Here is a 22,340-nt window from a genome sequence, read left to right as displayed (position 1 = left end):
CCCTGGACCTGTCTAAACTCTGCGGTGGCTCTGATGTTTTGACCGCAGAGCCTTTTTTTTTTTTCTCCCCCTCCTCTCTCCCCCTGAGCCCTCGGATGAGGTTCACTGCTACGTCTCAGTCACGTGGCCCTCCTCAGTGTGGAAGCTTTGCCCTCTGCGGCTCCTCGGCACAACAAGGCAGTGATGTGGAGGCTGAAATGTGAGATGCAACTCAGAGGGACTCGCTCGTCGAGGCAAAGTTATGGCACGTTCATCTTCGGAGAAAAACGTCCCGCAGCAGCTTCTCTCCTCCAGAAGGTCCACCGCCGGTGATGCGCACGTCTTCCTGGGACGCACAAACCCAGAGCGAGAAGACCGAAAATTACGCATCAGGTTCAACTAATTGAATCGACGGATATAAAAGGACTTAGAGAGTTTTCAGGTATGGACTGGATTTTTTTTTTTTGTGTTGCATATTTTTCCTTTAACTCAAGATATGAATATTTTACCCAGCCCCCATAAAAACAAGACGAACATTTGTTTTTGTTTAATAGATAATTTTAATATTGAATTTTATACACCTGTTTTCTTTATTGTTGGAATAATAAGAGCAAATAAAAAACTTTCTCCAAATATTTTCAAACTTTCCTTTTCAAACTTTCCTCCATACGTTGCGTTAATGCGACCCAATCTCTTTTACTCAGATAGCATCCCTTATAGCGTCCCCTTATTATTCAGCTTGCTCAGATGTTTACGCATCCTCTTGAACGGAACCTTTTTTTCCTCCCAGAAGCAGAGTTAAGCTGAGTGAAGGGCACGATGCAACAGGCCTGTGAAGTGCAGATAACAACAAGTTCAGAGCCACGCACGGTAAGACCTCCCTGTTTCCCCCTCTCATTAATACGGGTTTGTGTAAGCCAAAAGCTTTCAGCTGAACACTGCATTTACTACATAATCTGAAAGTTTCCCAGCTCCAATTCTTGGATTTTGTTTGGATTTACTGCTGTGGTCAGAGGTGGAAGCTCCATATTGTGGATTCCAAGAACCTTGATGACAGAACAAGTCAAGCAAACTAAAACCACAAAAAATGTAGCTTTACAAAACAATGTTTCTCTGACAGAAGTATCTACTATTTGTGGATTTACACACACTTTCTTCACTTTATGAAATCCAGAGGAGAAATCCTTATTCTATAATTGTATTGTTAGAAATAATACGTTAAACTTTCAATACATAATCTGCACAGAAAGAGTTTATTGGCAGTGTTGGAGTGTGGCCAAAATCCTTGTATTTAGACTTTGTAAGTAAATGAGTATCCTTCATTGAGCCTTTTAACTCTACAAAACTGTTCAGTAAGGATTATTACATGCACTTGCTCACCTCTGCTGATAAACCACAGTATGCACAGGACTTTTCTTCTCCACATATAACAATGGGAGAAACCTTCATTGTGATCATGCATGATATGTGGGTTTAGATCAGATGTTTTTTAGGGTCCATAAATACAGGGAGATGTATTATTTAACAAAGTATTGTTAAAGCCATGCTACTGTCTATAATAGGTTTACTGTTACAGTCATCTCAGCCGATATTTCAGATGCACTGATGGTTTTGTAATGTTAGAGGGGAACTTGCAACTAATAGGAAGCCAGATCTTTGCACCACTCACTTTTTGTGCCTCTATGAAGTCACTGTTCTTGTCTTACCTCTGAGACAATTTAAAGAAAAAAAACTGTGTAACTGTCAAGCAAAGCTCTTGACCCTTTAAACCTGTAGAAGCAGTTAGGTGGGTTTCTTCAAGACCGGCTGTATGTGTGGTTGGGGGGGGGGGGGGGGGGGGGGGGGGGGGCTCTGCAGGTGTGGACACTCCTCTGCAGTAAAGCTGTGGCCAGAGTGCAACAGTCAGCAGCAGACAGACATCTGGCTGATTTTATTTGTGAAGGAAGCTAAATGAAACGTTCCTTCCCGTGCCTCACATATGTTATGGGGCCTCAGTGGTAGAGTCGGTTGTCTCTCAACTGAAGGGTCCCCAGCTCCACGTGTACAATGTGCCCTTGGGCAAGGCACTTCATCCTAATGTGCTCCCGCTGCTGTGTATGAATGTTTGTAAATTGAAATTATTTAAATCAAGGCAACCTGTAAAGGCAAAAAAGCTGTTTTGATCCAACTTTATAGTTTGAAGTACCTCAATAAATGTTCAATTGATTTATGTTAGCACTTGTGATATGTGAAGTGATGGCTTTAGTGACCTCAGACATTACTGTTATTGCCATCAGCAGGTCAAAGTTTTTGTTTCCCCTTTACATGAGCTGGATTGGCACACCCACTTTTTGCTACAAGATAACCAATCTTTTAAATTTTCTGTCAAATTCCTTCAATGTTCTATCTGCATTAAATTGTTTGTCTGTTTTACCATATTCCTGTTCCTGGCTGTACTTCTGATCAGTCTCTTTATTGTTACAGGTGTAACGCAAACCTTGACACAACCGAGTTACCAGTGCCCTTGGAACAACCTATAAGAATGACACTGAGAGAATAGGACCATCTGAGTTCGTTCTTTAACTCCAGAGCCGTCAGGCAGACGACCAAAGCTGCAGAGGAGGTAACTCAACATCTCTTCAGAATAACTCTTAGAATCTGTGACTGGACACTGTTAAGGCAAAGTTCAACCACTCACCTGAATTTCCTTCTTTTTCTGCACGTCAACGTTTGTGCATCCGTACATATTTAGATTTTCCACACACAATATTTTACTTTTTTTACTGTATTCATCTGTGCTGCGTAACCCAATTTATTCTGCAGTATTTAAAATTTGCTATCAAAACCAGTTGATCTCCTTTTAAAGAAAACAGAAGAGGGAAGTCCAGAGTCCTTATTTCAAAAGGAGCATTTGCATCAAGTCACCTGTATGATATTACTTTATATTACATTTGCTGTTGTTGATAAAATATGTTGTCAATGATAAAATATGTAATCAACAATGAGACTAGACATCAGGCTCTGTGCTCACTGTTCTGTACAGGATTCGGGACACTTGTAAATGTGTCATAGCCTTAAAGTGAACATGAGACTTGAGCACCTTAATGAAGTGTTTGTCTTCCACAGTTACACTCTTGTTAGTGTTCCATCTCTGTCTTCCCTGATCCCGTATCGTGTTCCTTTACAGGTGTGATTCTGTACCGAGGACTGAACCTTTTCATGTTGCCACTTGATTTTTTGACATAGCCTCATGTGATAATCAGATAAATTATCTATTGACAAGTCCTGTGTTTTTTCTTCCTTGGATGTTCATAGGTGCACTATAAAGATTTGGTAGTGAAATTTGAAAGTTTCTCAAACTTCCAAATTTCACTGTGTGTACATACATACATACATACATACATACATACATACATACATACATACATACATACATACATATTTATACATATTTATATATATATATCGTAGGATGAGATGATGTCAGATGAGCTTTGGAGGTGTTGGTACGGGGGTTTTGTTACCCGCACGCCAAGCAGATTGTCTCCTCATCTTTCTACCTTGTTGCATGTGGGTGGTTGCTCTCGGGTCATTTGGGAGCTAATAATCATATTTCTCAGAACAGTAAATGATTCCTCAGGTACACTGTAGTTTCTGTACTTCTAAAACTCTATAGAGCTTCTTCTGAATGACACTTGAATGTTGTGTTACACATTCCTGCCAATGATTACCGACCACTGGTCCCACTGTGATATGCAGCAATACTCCAGCAAAGGCAGTGAAGAGGAAGATTGCAGAGTATTAAACATGAATTTAAACAATTCTGGATTTAAAGTCTTGGCAAGAAAACAAGCGTTTGCCAATGTTATTTGAGGACAATAATGCATTGGAATCATATGTTAGGCCTTTTAGTTACACACAATGCATCTTTGTGTTTAACTCTGAATTTAGGCTGAAATATGTTTTTTTCCATACATTTAACAGTTTAACTACTTCATGGCAGATTTGAACCCAAATAATGAGTCTAGATGTGTTACCTATTTGTGCTAGCTTTTAAAGAAACACTTTGGTTTAAGCCTTTGTGAGGGTCTATATGTCAACATTGTGACAAATTGTCAAAAACACTATTCACATAGTTACTTAATATTAGATTGGACCCGTGATGTTAAAGTTGAAGAGAGAATCTCATGTTGGAAGCGTGCAATAACACAGACTTAATACGTCACTAGAAAGCGCTAATACCCCTCAATGAAACTTTTAGACCCCTGGCACATTCACAAACATGCATCGAAGCACTAAACTTGTGAACAGCACATGGGGGGACATTCTTTTCCCTCAGTACACTGGCCCAATTCATTTCCCATTTAATCCCCTCTGTGTTCTCTGCCTAGTGTGGTCCTTGCTTCTTATACATTTCTAAGTCAGACTCAGTTAGTGATGCAGTCTATTAAAAACAGCTGGTACACACAGGTTTACTGTGCCCTCTCCCTTTCCCTACTTCAAGGGCAGCCAGCTTTTAAGGAATTTTAGGATCTGTCTTTTCTTTTTTTGTGTTCATTTCATCTCACAGTGAACTGAAAACTCAAAATGAAGTATGTTATATTCCTAAATGAAAACAACTGTGGCTCTATCAGTCACAGCTAGAGCCCGACCGATTTATCGGCTGGCTCATAATATCAGCCGATAGATTTTTTTACCAGTCAAAATACATTTCATGTGAGTATCATTGTATTAAACCAGCAGGTTTTTTTTCTGGGTGTCACCAGAAAAGTGTGTTATGGATTACAACAATCACTATCATTCTTTAGAGTGTCAACCAGTGATACATGTACATTGGCAGTTACTTTCCAGTTGTATTTGATAATTGCATTTGACTGCGCAACATATGTGTATATCTGTGTCTACCTCTAAGGATGAAGATAGAGATAGACATGACTGACTATAGGAAGATATCGGCCAAAGTCGTAGTATTGCACATTTTTCTTTAATACTACTTGTAAAACAGTTGTGATTGGTATACAGCTGGGTTTTTCTTTTACAAATGTCCGTTGGTGTTAATGGTGTCAAACTCTCATTCACTGTGACTGCTCTTTGACTTTCTCATTTACCATCAACTGTGCTTCAATCCACCTTTCACCTTTGGTTCTCTGAATTAATGACTTTCAATACTTAGAAATGTTTGTTTGGAAGTCATTACAATGTCTACCCATGCACATGTATGAATTTTAGGCCTGTGCAATGAATCACAATATTAGCGATATAAGCATTCACAATTCATCCCATAAATTAGAATTTATTCAAAGAAATTAAATAATAATTTATTTAACATGTGATGCTTTCTCACTTTCTTACACAACAAGTTTGAAACTAAAGTATTGTGTAAAACATGAACAATAGCTGGTAGACATTAAACTGTGATTTACAACTAAAGCTATTGTGTTAGTATTTGTTTATGTATCGACTTAAATAATTTTAAGTTAACATACATTGCATGTTTTCTTTTACTGTGCAGGCCTCATGATGCATTTAAAGAAACACTGTACAAAGGGTATCCACCATGTTGGCTTTAACAAAGATGTAAATTAAGTCTCATTTGATATCTGTGAACACATATTGAAGACATGTTTAACTGAAACCTTGAAATTCGACCTCACACGTTTCCTGTAGAGTTAGGAGTCACATTGAAGTACATCTCGCTCACATCTCAGGCATAAACAGGTTACTGGCAAATCCTCTCATGGCAGCAAACAAGCTCATGTCACAAAGCTGCAGTCAGGTGGCTTAACTTTCTAAGTTACACATATACTGTATATGCACGTGTTGACACATGTATTCCCAGGAACATTATACACACCATGACATTATGTAATCCATTAATGCCATGGTTGAACCCCTCTGCCATTTGTAAGTACACACATCAAACTCAACTCATAGACAACCAATTAACTCACTCTTTACAACTATAATGATTCAGATTTATACAGTCACTTGACTTTATGATAAGAAGAAAAGTCAGTTTGCTTTGGTCAAACATACCCTTTTAAAATGTGTTTTTGCCCCAGGTCGATTCTTCCCATTCTGGTGAACCCAATACACCCTGGAGGAAAGTCTTTACATTTGTTGAAAACAGGTACTTGTTCCAAGGAAACTGGATTCAGATTTTTGATCAAAGACACAGCTGTATCTAATTCCTTAATATACCATCTCTTCAAATACCTGCTGTTAAGTCCAGCTATAGCTGCAAGTGACAGATCTTGGTACTGGTGAAATGTGTTTGAGTAAAATTCATCTTCTTCCATGTACACTCTTGTGTTTGAAGAACATCAGATGTTTGCATTTTTGTACATTTTATGCTTTTGGGGTTATTTGTGAATACCTTGAGAAAAACTCGGAAAGATACCCCTGAATGCAAGCCTTACAAAAAATCCCTCTAACCTTCCTTGAAATTCTGTGTTAATCAATTACCAACCTATTTTTTGGGGGAAGAAATGTTACCTCTTTCTGCTGTTTACCAATCGCTGTTGGTTGCTGGACCCAGCTTCAAACAGTTGGGCTTGCTCGGGCAGACAAGTTAACTTAACTTAACTTATAGTCGTTTCAGATTGTAAACTGGTTCGGATGTCAGTTGCTCAAAGGTTTTTATGAAAGACCAAGTTATTTTTTGAGCTTGTCTATATGAGCTCAGGAACCAGATTTAACAAAGTTTTTTGGCTTTGCTAAACAATGTTGCATTGCTGCCTCCTGTAGCAGACATCTAGGTTAGTAGTTTTGAAATTAAAATATCACACAAAGCTTTTTCTATAATAATTCAAACAAACTTTTGCCCTCTATGCCACAACATGCAAATACATGCTGACAGGACATTCCTAGAAATGTCCTAGATTATTCACTCTGCAACAAACACACTTAACACTGCTGAGACATTCAGTCCAGCACAGCAGCTGTAATAAGAGTAAAAGAGGTGGAAATTTAACCCAGGCTGGCTGTACTGTAACTGCCCTGTTTCACAGCTCAATGAATTAACACGTTAAAACTCTCCCTTGTTGGTATAGCCTTACAAGATCACACGTAATGATATACCTGATGATTATAATGGTAATCATTGTCATATATGATGAAAAGTATATGACAAGCATTGTTTTTCCTTTAATTGTTACTTTCATAGGCAGCTGTGGCTCAGAGTTGGTCGTCTCCCAGCTGGAGAACTGGTGGTTTACTTCCAGCTCCAGAAGTGTTTAAAGTGTCCTTTGGCAAAATACTCTCTCCTAAACTACTCTGGCATGTGAATTTAAATGAATGAGATTGAGAAAATATTTTGACTGTTCAGAAGTCTAGGAAAATAGCTTATTAAGGATCAGTCTATTTACCATTCACAAAAATGGTCGGTTTCACTGTTTTGGAAGAGAGCTTTCTGTAAAACAGCTTGAAGCTAAAGCATTGCAAGGAAAAATAAATCAAGGTCCAGGTCCATTGGTGGCAGTAGCTCAGTCTGTAGGTTCAGGTCCCGATGTGGACCAAAATATGGAAATTGGTCTGGTAGCTGGAGAGGTGCCAGATCACTTCTCAAGCACTGCTGAGGTGCCCATGAGCAAAGCACCGAACCCCTACCACCTCAAGGGGTGCTTCCAGTGGCTGCAGCCGCCGCACTCTGACTTCTCTCCATTAATGCAGGGCCTGCTTACGTGCTAGTGTGTGATTCAGGCCTGTGTGTGAGAAGCATGTCTATAAAATAAAAGAGTGCGAACCAGAATTTCCCCCTCAGCGATTAATAAAGTACAATATATAAAATGACTTTTTTTTTGTTACATAAACATAAAACAACATAGATTCTTCTTCAAAAGACGACTGAGAAGAGCTGAAAGATTATTGATTTATATGTTATCTCTTAACCACACGTTTGTGATGAGGTGAAGACTTTGTTGTAAGTGCTTCTTGATCATTTGACTTTTATCATGTGAGTCTTGAGGGTTAACTTCACATGTTGTGTTCATTAACTGTGAAAAAATGAGAGCTGATTAGGCAGCCTATGAGATTTTTTATATATTGCCTTTCTTTTCTCATAGTGAAGCCAAGGCTGCCATGAACCTGTTCAGGAAGGACGCCATGACCTCAAAGAAGGAGAAGGAAAAAGAGATCCAGTATGAGGAACCTCCAGATGGAGGTTGGGGCTGGATGGTGGTGCTGCATTGTTTCCTGGTATGTCTACATTAGATGTTTATGATTGCTTACTTTTAAAATGTCAATATTAAGCCTTGAAGAGCAGCATTGATCCATCGCTGCCTGGTTTCCTAACCACTGTGTGCACATGCAGATATATTGTGTTCAGTTATAAGGTTTCTGGTCATTTCTAACATGTTGCTGATATTTGCTGAAAGACAGAACTTTATCCAGTTACTCCATCAATTTCATATGTTCATGTTGTGTGTGTGTGTGCAGGTAAATGTCCTCGTAATGGGAACTCTTAAGAGTTTTGGGATCTTCTTCGTGGCATTCCAGGATGAGTTCGGCGGCTCCTCAGAGAGCATCAGCTGGATTGGTTCCATCATGTCAAGTCTGCGTCTGTCTGGAGGTTTGTCTTCAACAAAAGCACTCTGTATGCCCTGCACACCTTTGCATTAAGTCCAAAGACAGTATATACAGACACAAACAACTGTATATTGTTTAATGTCTCTGCTGATTTTGTAAGAACACATTAGGCTTATACCATTTTAAGCCACATTTCCTCTACCCATTTACACTTATAATATTTGAAATTGAAACCACCTTTGTGTGCTCACTTATTTGTGCTCCTTGTTGTCTGTAGCACCCCTTGCCTCCGTTGCTTGTGCCAAGCTTGGAGTCAGGGTGACCTCCATTGCCGGAGCAGTACTGGTTAGTGGAGGCTTTTTCATGAGTATTTTTGCCAACAGTGTGGTGTTCCTCTACATCAGCATGGGAGCTGTAGTTGGTGAGTAGGACTCTATGGTGAGCCAAAATACTTTGTCTAATTTTGTCTGCCAAAACATGTACACTCTGAATGATAATAAAAATGTCCATTGTTTTTCCATCATCCAATTAGGAATGGGTTTTGCTCTGCTATATCAATCTTTCTCCGTGGTCACATCGCTGTATTTCCGAAAGAGGCTGGCGACAGCATATGCCATCGGGCGTTCTGGGATGGGGTTGACTTTTGCGCTAGCTCCATTCACTCAGTTGCTCCTGGATCAGTATGCTTGGCAAGGTATTCAAGACAATTTAATTATAGTTTGTATTAACCCACTTTCAGCATCTGGATCTTGAAGTTTCTTTGTCTCTTTCAGGGGCGATGTTGATTCTCGGTGGTCTCATGCTGAACCTGGTGGCCACTGGGATGCTCCTGCGGCCAATCAATGTGAAGCCACCTGTGCCAAACCCTACCTCTTCTCCTATCCAAAAGAGCCCTGCTGTTTCCATAAAGAGCTCCTCAGAGAAAGACCACTCTAAGAGCTGCATGAACGGCTCCTCTCATTTATCTAACGGCATCTCCAAATCAGACTCCTTCCCTTCCCCACCCCCTCCTCCAACCCCTCACAAAGACAATCTGGAGGGCCAATGTACTCAGGTACTCCAGGACCAGTCTGTGAACCCTGAACTGACCAGACTGGTCCTTAATGGGGTAAATGGCCACTGTGACTTGGGTCAGTGTAAACCCACAACTCCAGACAGCTCTGCAGAGCTAAATGGCAGCATGAATGGTTCCACCATTGTTGGATTTCCCTCACATGCCAGCACGCCAACTGAGGTGACTGTCGTACAAGCCAAAGTTCTGGATTTCTCCTTGTTAAAAGACCCTTTCTTTTGCATTTATACCTGGTCCTTGGTCTTCAGCCAACTGGCTTACTTCATCCCTTATTTCCACCTGTCTGCCCGTGCCAGAACCCTGGGCATTGATGCTATGGATGCTTCCTTCATCATCTCTGTGGCAGGTGAGCACATGTTGAACAAGAGTTCCTTTTGTTGTTTCATGATCCAACCCAGAGAAGAAGGAAGTTAGGGGTGTGTCTTTTAATGGACATAATTATGATTTCACAAAGTACAAGCTGACCCAGTGTCAGACAGAACTTCACCACAAGGTTATTCTGAAGTGCAAGATGGAAGAGACAAAATAGTGATGTCATTAATTAACTTTCACAGCAGCCAATTCATCTGTTGTTAAAGCATGCCCTTCGTCTTCTGTCTTTTAGCTATGTCTTCTACAAATGCAGATAATCAGAATCACAATTCTGATTCTATTGTCAGTGTTCCTCTTTCATAAGCACAACACAATTAAAAAAAAACTAATCAGAATGAAGGATGACATTGCATAATTTATTTATGTTTAAAGTGTTCATGTTGTAAAATATAAATTGATGAAACATGTCTTCATTGACTAAAGACATGATTTGGTAACTCTTTAAGTTCTAAATGAAGACATTTGATTCATTTTAATGAAACAACAATGGCATTCTTAATTCAGGCTCGCTATGAAGTGCTTCTCCAGTGTGTAAACCAAATCTAATGTCTCCAACAATCAACACGAGTATAACCTCTCACCTACTCCTTTCTTCAAGATTAGACAGCAGTGGTGTTTTTATCTGGTTTGAAATTTGGATGATGCTTACATTTTAGTAATAAAAGAAACTCTCTCCTCCTATACTTCAAATATACACAGGACACTCCTGCTGTTTGTGGCTTCTAGCAGAGATCCCACTGTGACTAGGAGGGAGGTCCAGGTTGCTCTAAGACTGGGTTTAAGAAGCCACATAAAAAAAGTCCTCAGTCAACTTGAAGGCATTAATTATTTGTGAGCTGCTCAGACTCTGCAGTCTTATGTAATGAATGCGCTTACATAAAAGCTGAACTTTGGTCCACTGACAAAGGCAGCTGGGTTCAACTGTATGCCATCGATGAGGCCACTCCATATTGAACAGAAAACAGTGTTAACATCTTGACCAGCCACCACATGTGCATGTGATTCTTAAAGAGCACTTGTCCAGGCTTTGTGAATAATTGAAATGTACCAGATGGGTTGTGTGTTGATGAGTTACATGTTCCAGTTTTGTCATATGTCCTTGGAAGTCATGTAAAAGTAGACAAAGGTCATATTATCTCATAGATGAGAATAATGACAGATAGTCTTCTCTATTACTTCACAATGTATTAAATGTACAAGGTAATAGAGATGATGTCATAAAAGTAAAATGGCATCGAGCTGCTTACATTATTCAGCAAGGCTCTGGCTTCAGAGATATGCTTTGAGAAAGCATTTTTTAATTGTCAGCAATACTGGAGAAAATTCAGAAAAATTATAAGAAATGAGGAAAATAGTTTTGATTTAGCCAAAACTACGATGGTGATTGAATGACACAACTGTATAAAAACACACTATAAAAAGGTGTATTATGTGTAACAATCATGCTTTGAGAGCGCTTACACCAAATGCTGCACTTTTTAGATGCAGCTGTGTACATTTCCTTGACCCTCTGTGAAAACACTTGTATGCTTTTCAATAATCAGTGCCGGCAAGCAGCATGAGCAACAGATTCTTTTCACTCAGGCACGTTTGTTCTGTCACATTCTCCAATCACGTGCACTGTAATGAGAAAGAAAGAGAGAGACAGAGGGAGAGAGAGATGGGGTGCCAACCACACCACAAAGCCACCATCCCAGAATCCTGCTGTCCCTCTTTCCCCGTCCCAGCGGCTGTCAGAGAGGCCCATTGACTCGGCTGAAGGAGGGAGGCCATGATTGTTCAGGTCAAACTCAGCACCAACTCTGGAGCTAACTCTAGTCGCCAAGCAACAGTTAAATGAGTAAATTTGCTGGCGTGGTGACAAGAGGGGGCTCCCAATTTTGTCCTATTCCAGTACTGAAGTGGTTGATCCTCTGCAGAGGAGCACTGAGGCAGGAATACGTACAAAAGATAAGCAAGACAAGCCAAGTGCTATTGCAGAGAAGCTGGGAAAACCAACATGCCTTTTAAAACCCTTAGCTTTAATCTAGTGACTGGGGGAGGGGAAGGGGCATCTTTTCATGCTTTACACACTCTCCCACCCCTCCAACTGTCAGTTAAAGCCCAGAGGCATGAACATACACCTTTTATACCTGTGTACACTGCAGAGGAAAACACTTAAGTCCCTTATGCGCTTAGCTTAAGGTGCTACTTAGAGAGGCCAAATTTAAACTGCATTGTAATGAGTTTGATGAAGAACAGCTGCAGGCCTGCACCATCCCACTGAGGCTAATACACACAAACAAACTCCAACTTGTCTGCATGCAGGCAGGGGACACCCCAGGATGCCGTCTTGGTTCGCCAGAGGAGGACACATAAACACTGCACAGCTGCCTCTGTCATCTCTGTAACCTCTGAGGAGAGAAGATGCTGTTATGTAAGGAAAGCAGTGGTGTTCCTTGCATCATTTTTTATTCACTTCAGCTCAGTGTAACGCTGTAAAAAGTGAAGCTGTAGCTGATTTAAATAAATAGCATTCATGTAGATTAGCGTAACCTTTTTTTCCAAAAAGATGCAAAGTCTTGCACATTCAGCAGATTTTTTCAGATCTATTCTGAGTTCACACTGATTGTCAGTGACTGCAGCCAGAGTGGTTATGGTGCAGAGATAACTATGATCTGCATAGAACCTGTTTGTTTCATAGATCAATGGCTCAGCGCTGCCTGCTTGTAGCTATTCCTGCGACGGTCAATACACCACTGCAGTTTCCGCATCACCTATCGCGTTCCAGTTGACCTCAGCAGAGAGCAGCACATATCTGCCAAGTCATCATACCCGTGTGCAGCAAGCAATCAATCAAATGGGATGGACATTTTAATGAGTAGTTTGTCTGGGTGTTTCCAGTGTAATAGAGATGTTAACAGATGGGAATGTTGACACCCATTGTTTCTGCGATCACTTTCAGAGAATGGGAACGACAGGGAATTGTCTAGACACCACCTTAATCCCAATGCAGACCTGTGTATTTTTGCTGCAGAGCATCAGCCTTTCCTCACATGCTTCTTTTTTGCCCCACCCTCACTTACACTCTCTCTCAGAGAAACACACAACACACCTTTTATGCTTTATCCCACTTAAGCATAAAATAAGTGCAGTAGTGTGAGGGATGGGCTATGGTTTGCTCCAAGGTCCCTGCAGCTTACTTTGTGTCAGTGTCTGTATAGATCACACCAGCTGCAAGTGAACCACTTGACAGTATGCAGCACTTTGGCAGATTTCAACAGGAAACTTTTTCTGTGGAACAAAGCACTACTTGCAGACAGTGTCCGCCTCTGAAAACTATGCTGTGCTGGATCAGCATTAGTGCCTGAGCTCCACCTTGATTATCTCAACACAATAACTTGTGTTTACATTATATAGTTCAGATGATATGGAAATATTTCTGCATGTTTTATCAATCGTAGTTATTGCACAGAGTGACCATATTGACACGTTTAAAGTGCAGTAGTGCTACATTATCTCAGTATTTATTATCAATAATAATTAAGGAAAGTTATCACTTACAGTTGTGGGTTTTTTTTATGTAACATACTTTTAAATGTAGGGAGTGTCTTGTGTCTATTCTACTGTAATTGTACAGCTTGGTCTGGACTAGATCTGAGCATTAGCTGAGCATTGAACCTGGAAACACATGAAAACAAGTAGTCTCTCCTTTGGGAGGTATCAAAATATGCCTATCTGAGCCTCGAAGGCTCTCTAATTCAAGCCAAATTCTTTGAATCTTTACTGAAATGCAGAACTTGGGCCCCTAATAGTTGAGATACTGCTAACCGAGGTGAACAAAGCACATCCATATTTTTTCATAACTTGTCATTGTACATGTCGCCCTGAAATCCTGGCTGCACTAGTTTACTGTTAGGAGCTGATGACTGCAGAGGGTTTAGTGAAAAGTCAAATAACTTGATTTTAGGTTTAGATAACACTCTTAAGAAGATAAAGATTGCATTTTAATGATTGATGTCCTTACTTAAAAAAGGATGATATACGTACAATTTTCAATTTCCGCCTAAAATGTGTATAAAAGTTTTTTTTTTTTTTAAATGGAAAATTGTATTGATAAAAACGTTGCTACTATCTATGAACATCCTGTCCACATTTGGTGACATTCTGATTTTGATGTTCAGAGATACATTTTTTGGTAAGATTCATAAAAAAGTTATTGTGCAGTAACATATTTTTAAACAAACATCTGTTTCATAAACTAGATGTGTTCAAGTTTTCAAAAAATATGGATGTGCTTTGTCCTATTTTGGGGTAGGGGTAGCCCCCTTTTTAGGGAGTTTGTTCCTTTACTATATTTGGATGAATAGGTCAGCTACTGCTTGTTCAGAAAGTGAGGAGTGTCTTATAATGGACATACAATAATTATCATGTTCATTGGTTCATAATAAAAGAGGACAGTGAAGGTGTGCTAAAGTTCCCTACTCTGACCTGACTATGACTATTAGTTTTGTTACCTAATTTAAAATGTGAAGCTTCTCAATTATTAAAGGCGTTTCATCTAAAAGTGCAGTTGTGCATCTGTTGTTTGAGAATTCACCAAAACACCATTACTAAAGATTGGTCTCCCTTTGCCATCTAAATATTTTATTGTAAGCTCTGTCGAGCCTGTCTTGAGTACCTTATAGAGCAGTCAAAATTAATATAGTGACAATAATAACTAAGAAACATACTGATTTTTATGGTTGTATACCTTTATCATTTAACTTAATGTGAGCTTACAGTTTTACTGATATCTCCTTTTAACATGCCCTGCACATTTATCGCATCACATTTAAATGAAACGCCATTGTTGAACTTTTTTTCTTCATCAGACCTGTCCATTTCTGTTGCAGGTATCACAGAGACCGTCGCTCAGCTGGCCTCGGGCTGGGTGACTGACAGGAACCTGTTCCATAAATATCACTACCACAAGGCCTACCTGATCCTGTGTGGCCTGGTCAACCTGCTTTCCCCATTGGCCACCTCATACATCCTGCTTATGGTGTACGCCATCTTCTTTGCTATCTTCTGTGGAGGATACATGGCTCTGCTGCTGCCTGTTCTAGTAAGAAACAAGACTGCTCTGGACAAGGCTATGCAAATGTCCTGTCTTTTCCACAATTTAATCTCCATTACAATAAGCGTACATTTCTCTTCATAGGTCCCAGAGTTTTGTTTCATTTTAAAGAAAGTAAAGAGCAATGTTGCTTGTTGGGATGATGTAAACAGTTACGTCCTCTGCAGACTGTGAATGTGAGTACTAAAGGTCAGTGCTTTAAGCACATTTTAAAGCAACCTGAGACAGGAGCATAGGCTGGTTTATCTCAGGTTTTCTAACTGATAGATAATCAAATGTGAAGCTCCTTTCAGCAAAACATTTCTCAGAAATCAGCAACTGCTTGCAGACTCAGCAAAATTAAGTGACTCAAAAAACTTACCAAGTCAAAAAACTTTAAGGAAACCGGCAGGTAATTTATTTTGAAAGTACACTATATAAATACACTTTTTTACCTCAGTGTTATGGCAGACTCAAAGATGTTAGACATGTCTTCACTAGTCTTAACATTTTTGGAGACTTAAAAAGAAGAAATAATTCTGGTCATGGTGTCTTTAAATTGTCTTTAAAAAGTAATTCCCAAGAAAGAAAGACCAAACGGTCTTTGAGATAATCAATGTTGCAGAATCTCAGGGGCCTTTGGAAAATGCCTGATAAACTATCCCAATATCTTATCACGCAGTCTCACTATAGTGTCAGCCTTTTGTCCTTTACCATGAAGACCCAGCAGTATCCAACTCTTTGTGTGGGGAATTCACACTATGTCTTTTTGTGTGTTGTCTCATTACATCATAGTGTAGCGTCAAACTGTGAAAGGTAAATGTATAATTGAATCGGGTCATTGGAGAAGCTTCCCAACCGCTTTTTATGAGCTGAACAACATATTGAGTAATCAAGTATCCTGTATCGTCAGGTCACATCACACCTGACAACAAAAAACGTGAGGAGGTAGCGACGTGGTGCAAAGGCCAGGACATGCCTCTGGGATTAAACGTTGACAAGTGTAATCCGTTGTTATTTTTACACTGAATTGAAACCGAAGAGCTGGTCAGATCAGTTTTCTTTTCTTTAGTCATAACGACCATTTATGACCTCACCATCGGAGGCTATATTTAGGTGCTATGTGTTTCTTTGTCAGAAGGAATACAGAAAAACTTGAATATTGACCTCATTTCATATGTTGACATGACCTTTTTAACTTTGGACATATATCTAGATATACAGTATGTGCTGTTTGATCATGCATGATATTACACCAGTAACATTACACGTACTGTGTTGATGTGTGCATTCAAGTAAAACTGATACAAAATTAATATGAGAGCAACAAGATTTTCAAAAGGGTCAGTCAATAACTTGGAGAATATTGGAAATGGGTTTGCTGCTTCATAAACAAGTTGCCTTCATTGCAGGTGTGAAAAGACTGAAAGTGGCACAGTCTTAAGGGTTTATTGGTGAATTTGTTCTCATGATGCTGATTGTTTTCAGCAGCATGGGTTCTAAAATGTGTTATAATATTGCACCTATTTGTGTAAGTGTATGAAACATGAACATTTTAAAATGCAAGTCAACGAGAACAGTATCAAGAGCAGTGTATGTGTTTGTGTGTGAAGAGATCCAGGTTTAACATCAAATGTTTTTTCCTATTTGCAGGTAGATCTTGTGGGGGCAGAGAAACTCAACAACTCCATGGGCTTCTCCATGTTCTTTGTGGGTCTTGGTTGCCTCACAGGGCCTCCTTTGGCAGGTGAGTGGATCATGTCATTGAAAGCCCTCAGGAAGTCAGACATGTGCTAACCCATTTGTCCATATGCACACAAAAACAAACCCTTACATATGCAGTAAATATACCATAAGGTTTTTGTTCAACTGTGAGTTGCTGACCATGTGGCAATTTTTTTTACATGTTTTTCAGTGTTCTTGTGTGCATGTCTGTTTGTCAGTTAATAAGAGCTTTAAAAAGTGTGAGTAAGTCTGGCTTTCTAATGAACATGTATTTTTAGGGGGTGTTGTAGCACATATTTTCAAGGGGTCCTGGATTCCTTGCAGTGTGTTTTAAGTGTGTGTCTGCATTCAGTCACTGTGAAGTGTGGAAACTGAAACGCACAGGAGAAAAACAAGCTATAGTCAGTTCCGCTCTGTAGATGCAGACTGGAATTTTGAGTCTGCTTTCAGTAAAATGCATATGGGGGTTACTGGGTCAAATTTCCCCCATACTAAAAGAAAGTTGAGCTGGAATAACACGGCCGGGTTTGACTCACATTGTTTAAGTGATGGCAGATTGACTTTGTTAGTCATGGAGAGCTGTTTCCTATATATACACAGTTTTCTTTTAGTGTTTTTGTTACCTCAAATTGTCTTAGATTTCCTGGAATGAACTTTGATTTCTTGAGGTCATCTAAAAAACATATCAGACATATCGATAATTTGTTTAATATATTACCTCATGCAGAAACAAAAGCAGACAACCAGCATGTTGTAACATGATAAACATGTTATGCCCATCCCTTTTCTGCGTATGTTTGAGGCATTTCCAGGTATTGCCCTTAAAGGTAACATTTGGCCCCTGTTAAAGTGTCTGTTTGTTGATGAATTGGGATGGGGGTCTCTTGAACTTGGTGACATAGTCCCTTCTCTAAGTGTTAGGATACCACCTCACAGAAGCTCGTGGTTTTTGGGGTTGTAATGTAACTAATGACGCGCTTCAGGGTGGTACAAAATAGCGGGTGGCTCTGTTTACCATCTCCGCAGTTCAAGTAAAAATACTGCCATAAGACAAAGTGTGGCCCCTGCCTTAGGCAGAACAGGGTCGATTACATTCTTGTGTTTCAGTCAGTCTCTTCAGGCTAGCCAACTGTCCACTTATGGCCGGTAACAGCTTTGATGTAGTCATACTTGTTCAGTTTAACTTGGGGCCATTGGATTAAACCAGTGTTGGAAAAAGTGCTTAAAAACCATATTTATGTAAATCTAAATGTAAGCGTCACCTTAAAGAAAATTAATAAAGCAAAAGTCTAAAAGCCAATTATTATTAATTATTAAATATATATTATTAAATATTATTATTTAAGATAAAATAACATTTGAAAACCCACAAACCCCCTTCATAAAACAGCCAATTTAAGTTTTAAAAGTATCTGGCGTTGAAATGTACTTAAGCATTATAAAATAAATAACAAGAAACACGACTGCCAGATTTTCAAATTCTGAAGTCTTACTGGCAGCAGTGCGATAAGACATTTCAAGGAAAGGACAACTCATGAAAAAACCAACACTCTCATCGTCATCATGCGTAACAGCTCCAAACCGTCTCCACACGTGGGTAAAGATTTGACAACCCTGGACTGATTTATCCCCTGGTTATATGTTAAAATCATACAGACTGTATATTTGTACAGATAATACAGGCGTGGTAATCATGTTTGTGACATCTCATTTACTGCAGCGCAATCCCCGCCAGCTGCAAACAGTATTGTTTTCACTCTAAAGCACCTTTTCAACAGCAGGAACTTTCCCTGGAACTAGGGACCTTATAGAGAAACGATGTACATTTCAACAGCAGGAACCAGATTCTAAATGTAATTCTTGGGTAATAGATCTAGCCCAAGATATAGGGAACTTGTAGTTCCTGGGATTTCTCCTCAAGGAACTCAATAGCCCTGTTTCCACCAAGCGGTCCGGTATGGATCAGTACAGTTCGGTTCAGTAAAGCCTGTTCCTGTTTGCATTTCCATAGCCAGCCATGGTGTATTTGGTAGGATACCTGAGGTCCTTGGAAGATTATGCAAATTAGTCTGTATTGCAAATGGATTCATTGATTGACAATGGAAATGCTCAACTAATATTGTTGTCCAGGTTAGATTTAATTTCTGCTTAGGCATTTTTCAGTCTGCCTTGTAGTCAGCTGCAGGGTCGTTATAGCAAGCAGACACATTTTAAAAGCTATTGCAGAGATCTTCCCTGAGTCCATCTTCAAACACGTTGAATAGCAGTGCAGAAACACAATGAAAATGGGCTTGCATGCCTTCACTAATATAGAAGAAAAAGAAGCAAAGTCAAACTCAAAGATGATGATTAGAGGCTGACAATAACATCGAGGTTTTCAAGGTGCCCAATATTAATGTAGTGGAGGAAACGGTAAAGGTCGAATTTTTTTAAGATAAAATGTGTTGAAGTAGAAGTTGTAAAAACTAAAAATGCAGGTACAGATTTTCCAAAACATACTTAAGTGTTTTTATGACATTGCAATGAAACTGTCTGAAGTGAAATGTCAAGTGGCTCATGTAAAAGAAAACAGATAACATGAGATGGGATATTATGAGTCACCTGCAGTATAGTTTACACCGAGATCACGCAGGCTTAAAACATGATCCCTCACAAAGCCCTTGTCAAAGTTTTGGGCAAAGATATTGGCAAATGAAAAAGTTTTTACAATCAAATTGTTTGTAATATTATTAAGAGACAAAGTGTGGCCCCTGCCTTACAGAAAAGGGTTGATTACATTCCTGTTGTTCAGTCAGTCTCTTCAGGACAGCCAACTGTCCACTAATGGTCCCAGTAACAGCCTCAATGTGGTCATACTTTGACTTGGGGCCATTTGATTTCACACATATTACCCACTCTGAAGTGAAATGTCAACCTCATGCAAACAGACGTAACTCTTTAAACAGTTTTCATAATGTAACCAGGGATAGATTAGTTTACCCTTATAAAGGTTTAAATGTTATTTATAAAAGCAAATAATGTACTAATGCTTTGGAAAAAAATAAACAAGAAAATTGGATTTCTGGTAGTGAAAAAAGTCCCACCACAGGGTGTGTTATTTTTATTTATAATATAGCATGTATTTTGTAGTGCATGGAAGTTATGTGTCTAAAAAAGACATCTGTAAAGTATGTGCTGATAAAAAGAGTACTGCTTAAAGAGTTTGTGTTTTGCAGGCTTCCTCTATGACTACACTCAGACGTATGACTGTTCCTTCTACCTGGCGGGGCTCTGCTATCTGCTCTCCTCCCTCTCACTCTTCATGGAGCCGCTGGCTCAGCGCTGGAAGGCCAGGAACAAACTGACCCGAGACAAGAGAGCAGAAAGCAGCTGTAAGACCAACGGCTGCTTCACCCCAGACCGCCTGCAGAACGGCGCTGTGTAGGAATGAAACCAAGGGAAGGCCTACAATCATGAACCAGCATGCTTAGAACTTCATAGGCCTGCATAACATGGACCTTGGACTCCAGCTTAAAGTCGGGACCCAAGTGACCCTTAATTTCAGCAGGAATGCAACAAGAAGAAAACGTGTTGAAAGCACAACATGATGTCGAAGAGCATTCAGTTAAGGGACATTGGTGACGAGATGATCTTGTTGAACTTTGAAAAGCCAAAATTTTAGTGTTTCTTAAAATATCAGATCCCCTACTCTAGTATGCGTTGAAAAGTACTTATATCATCCTGCACATTTTAATATAGCTTTTCAACAATCACTTATTTAAAGATACCTTGCAAGCATTTTCAATTTGCACAAAAATGACTGGAAACTAAGCTATGCAGTTGTCCTTGTCTACAAGGTTTGTTTTCCCCATGATAATAGTGGAAGCCCAAACCTCTGAATCCCTAGTTATTATATCCAACTTCGCAACCACTTAATTGTTGCCTGCTCTATGACACAATGTGTAGTCTGTCTGCAAAGCCAAGTGTAGCAACAGCTTCAGTAATTGAAATGAGAAAAATGTGTCTCTCTTGGCCAAACATTAATGCACCGGCACAAAGGTAGCTTGTATGGCATCTGCAGCATTAAAAGGTATGACCTGTGAGTGTCATTTGGGTTCTGCACTCACAATCTCTCTCTCTCTCTATATATATATATATATATATATCTTTGTTAGTTATATCATGGCTTTTCAGTGCATCAGCTAATTCAGCATTCATTTATAAAAACTAACTATTCAAACTTGAATGACTAGCTCGTTCAGGATGTCCTATTTTCATATTTTGGGAATCTTTCAGAATTAGAATCAGAATCAGCTTTGTTGGCCAGGTATGCTGAACACACAAGTCATTTTACTTTGGTAAACTGTGCTCTCTTTGTACAAAGGTATAATAATAAATAGCAACAATTAACTTGAAAATATACAAATTAGCAAAGACTAATATGCACAAGGCTAAATAAGATAATAGTGCAGTGGTGAGTAGTAAAGATGCTGAAGTTCCCCCCCCCATCTAAATGAATGGGCAGACTTTGAAGAAACCATTTTTCTTCTCTTCTGAAGTTCTATGTCATTATTTAATCGTATAGCCAGATTCTATCCTTTGTACTTGGTGACATTAATTCTGGTTTGAAATATCTTGCATATTTTTTTCTGAAATGGCAAGTTGAAGCGTTTCACATTTTTAATAATAATAATTATAATAATACATTTTATTTGTTTGATGGCGCCTTTCAAGCCACCCAAGGTCACTTTACATGGTATAATAGCATAAAATAACACATGATAACCAAACATTGACATAAAGTTAAACACTTTTCAGAACTTCTCAGTAATTATACTGTGTGATGATTGTGCTGGTGAAACCAGCATTTGGTAACTTCAAAGGACTCAACTCAGTCAAAGAAACTGTCACATTCCTAAGTCCTTGTCTCACACTACGGTTACACCTGCAGCAGAGGACTCAGCGGCACAATAAGGCTGGTAGCTTTTGTTTTGGGGCTATGTTAAAACTTTCAGCTGAATTTGTGTAATATCTGCAGGAACACATCTACAGACCACAGAAGGCTTTTTAAGGTCAATAGTTACTCCAAATCATTTTTACCACAACAAACAACCAGTTGGTACACTTCAGCTGCTTTCACCAATACACACACAAACTAACTCATTTAACCAACTTTTGATTAATCTCTTAAACTCTCTCTCACAGTTTACAGTTTCCAACAGAGAAAAAAACTTTACACGAAAATGTCTCCTGCCAACTAAGAGATTTCAGCCGTCCTCATGCAGCTGTGTGGTTGACACATCAGCTCTTCTCAATACGCACAATTCAAACTGCTCAAGTGCTTGAACTTCAATTGTATGGCATTTAAAGTGTTTACAGGGTCTGCACATGCAGTTTTTAGTGCAAGTGAGCACTCTTCACTTTTGTTCAATCAAAAGCTCAGCTGTGACCTTGGAAATTAATCACACAAACTAGATACTGCCTTTATCTATTTGTGGGTCTGAAATGATTATATGAATATCTCAAAATTCCTTTTCTGTTCTTAGCACTACCTGCAGATAACAACAACAGTTACGGCAAGCATACAGCTCATGAGCAGTTCTATGCAAATGCACGCAATTAGTCATTTTC

General features: G+C 39.3%; 1 protein-coding gene across 1 annotated transcript; it reads left to right on the top strand.

Annotated features, from left to right (window-relative positions):
* The first annotated feature begins 149 nt into the window (after positions 1-149).
* slc16a4 (solute carrier family 16 member 4) lies at positions 150-21,578 on the top strand. Its single transcript, XM_079359493.1, has 11 exons — positions 150-421; positions 770-849; positions 2,443-2,581; positions 8,022-8,154; positions 8,395-8,527; positions 8,762-8,905; positions 9,017-9,178; positions 9,258-9,902; positions 14,803-15,014; positions 16,659-16,752; positions 19,946-21,578. The coding sequence occupies exons 4-11, from the start codon at positions 8,038-8,040 to the stop codon at positions 20,152-20,154; spliced, it is 1,716 nt and encodes a 571-aa protein (XP_079215619.1). The 5' UTR covers positions 150-421; positions 770-849; positions 2,443-2,581; positions 8,022-8,037; the 3' UTR covers positions 20,155-21,578.
* The last annotated feature ends 762 nt before the right edge of the window (positions 21,579-22,340 follow it).

The sequence above is a fragment of the Symphodus melops genome (genome assembly GCF_947650265.1).
Source record: "Symphodus melops genome assembly, chromosome: 13".
NCBI lineage: Eukaryota > Metazoa > Chordata > Actinopteri > Labriformes > Labridae > Symphodus > Symphodus melops.
The sequence above is the reverse complement of the archived record's forward strand: the minus strand, read 5'-3'. Positions and strand labels throughout refer to the sequence as shown.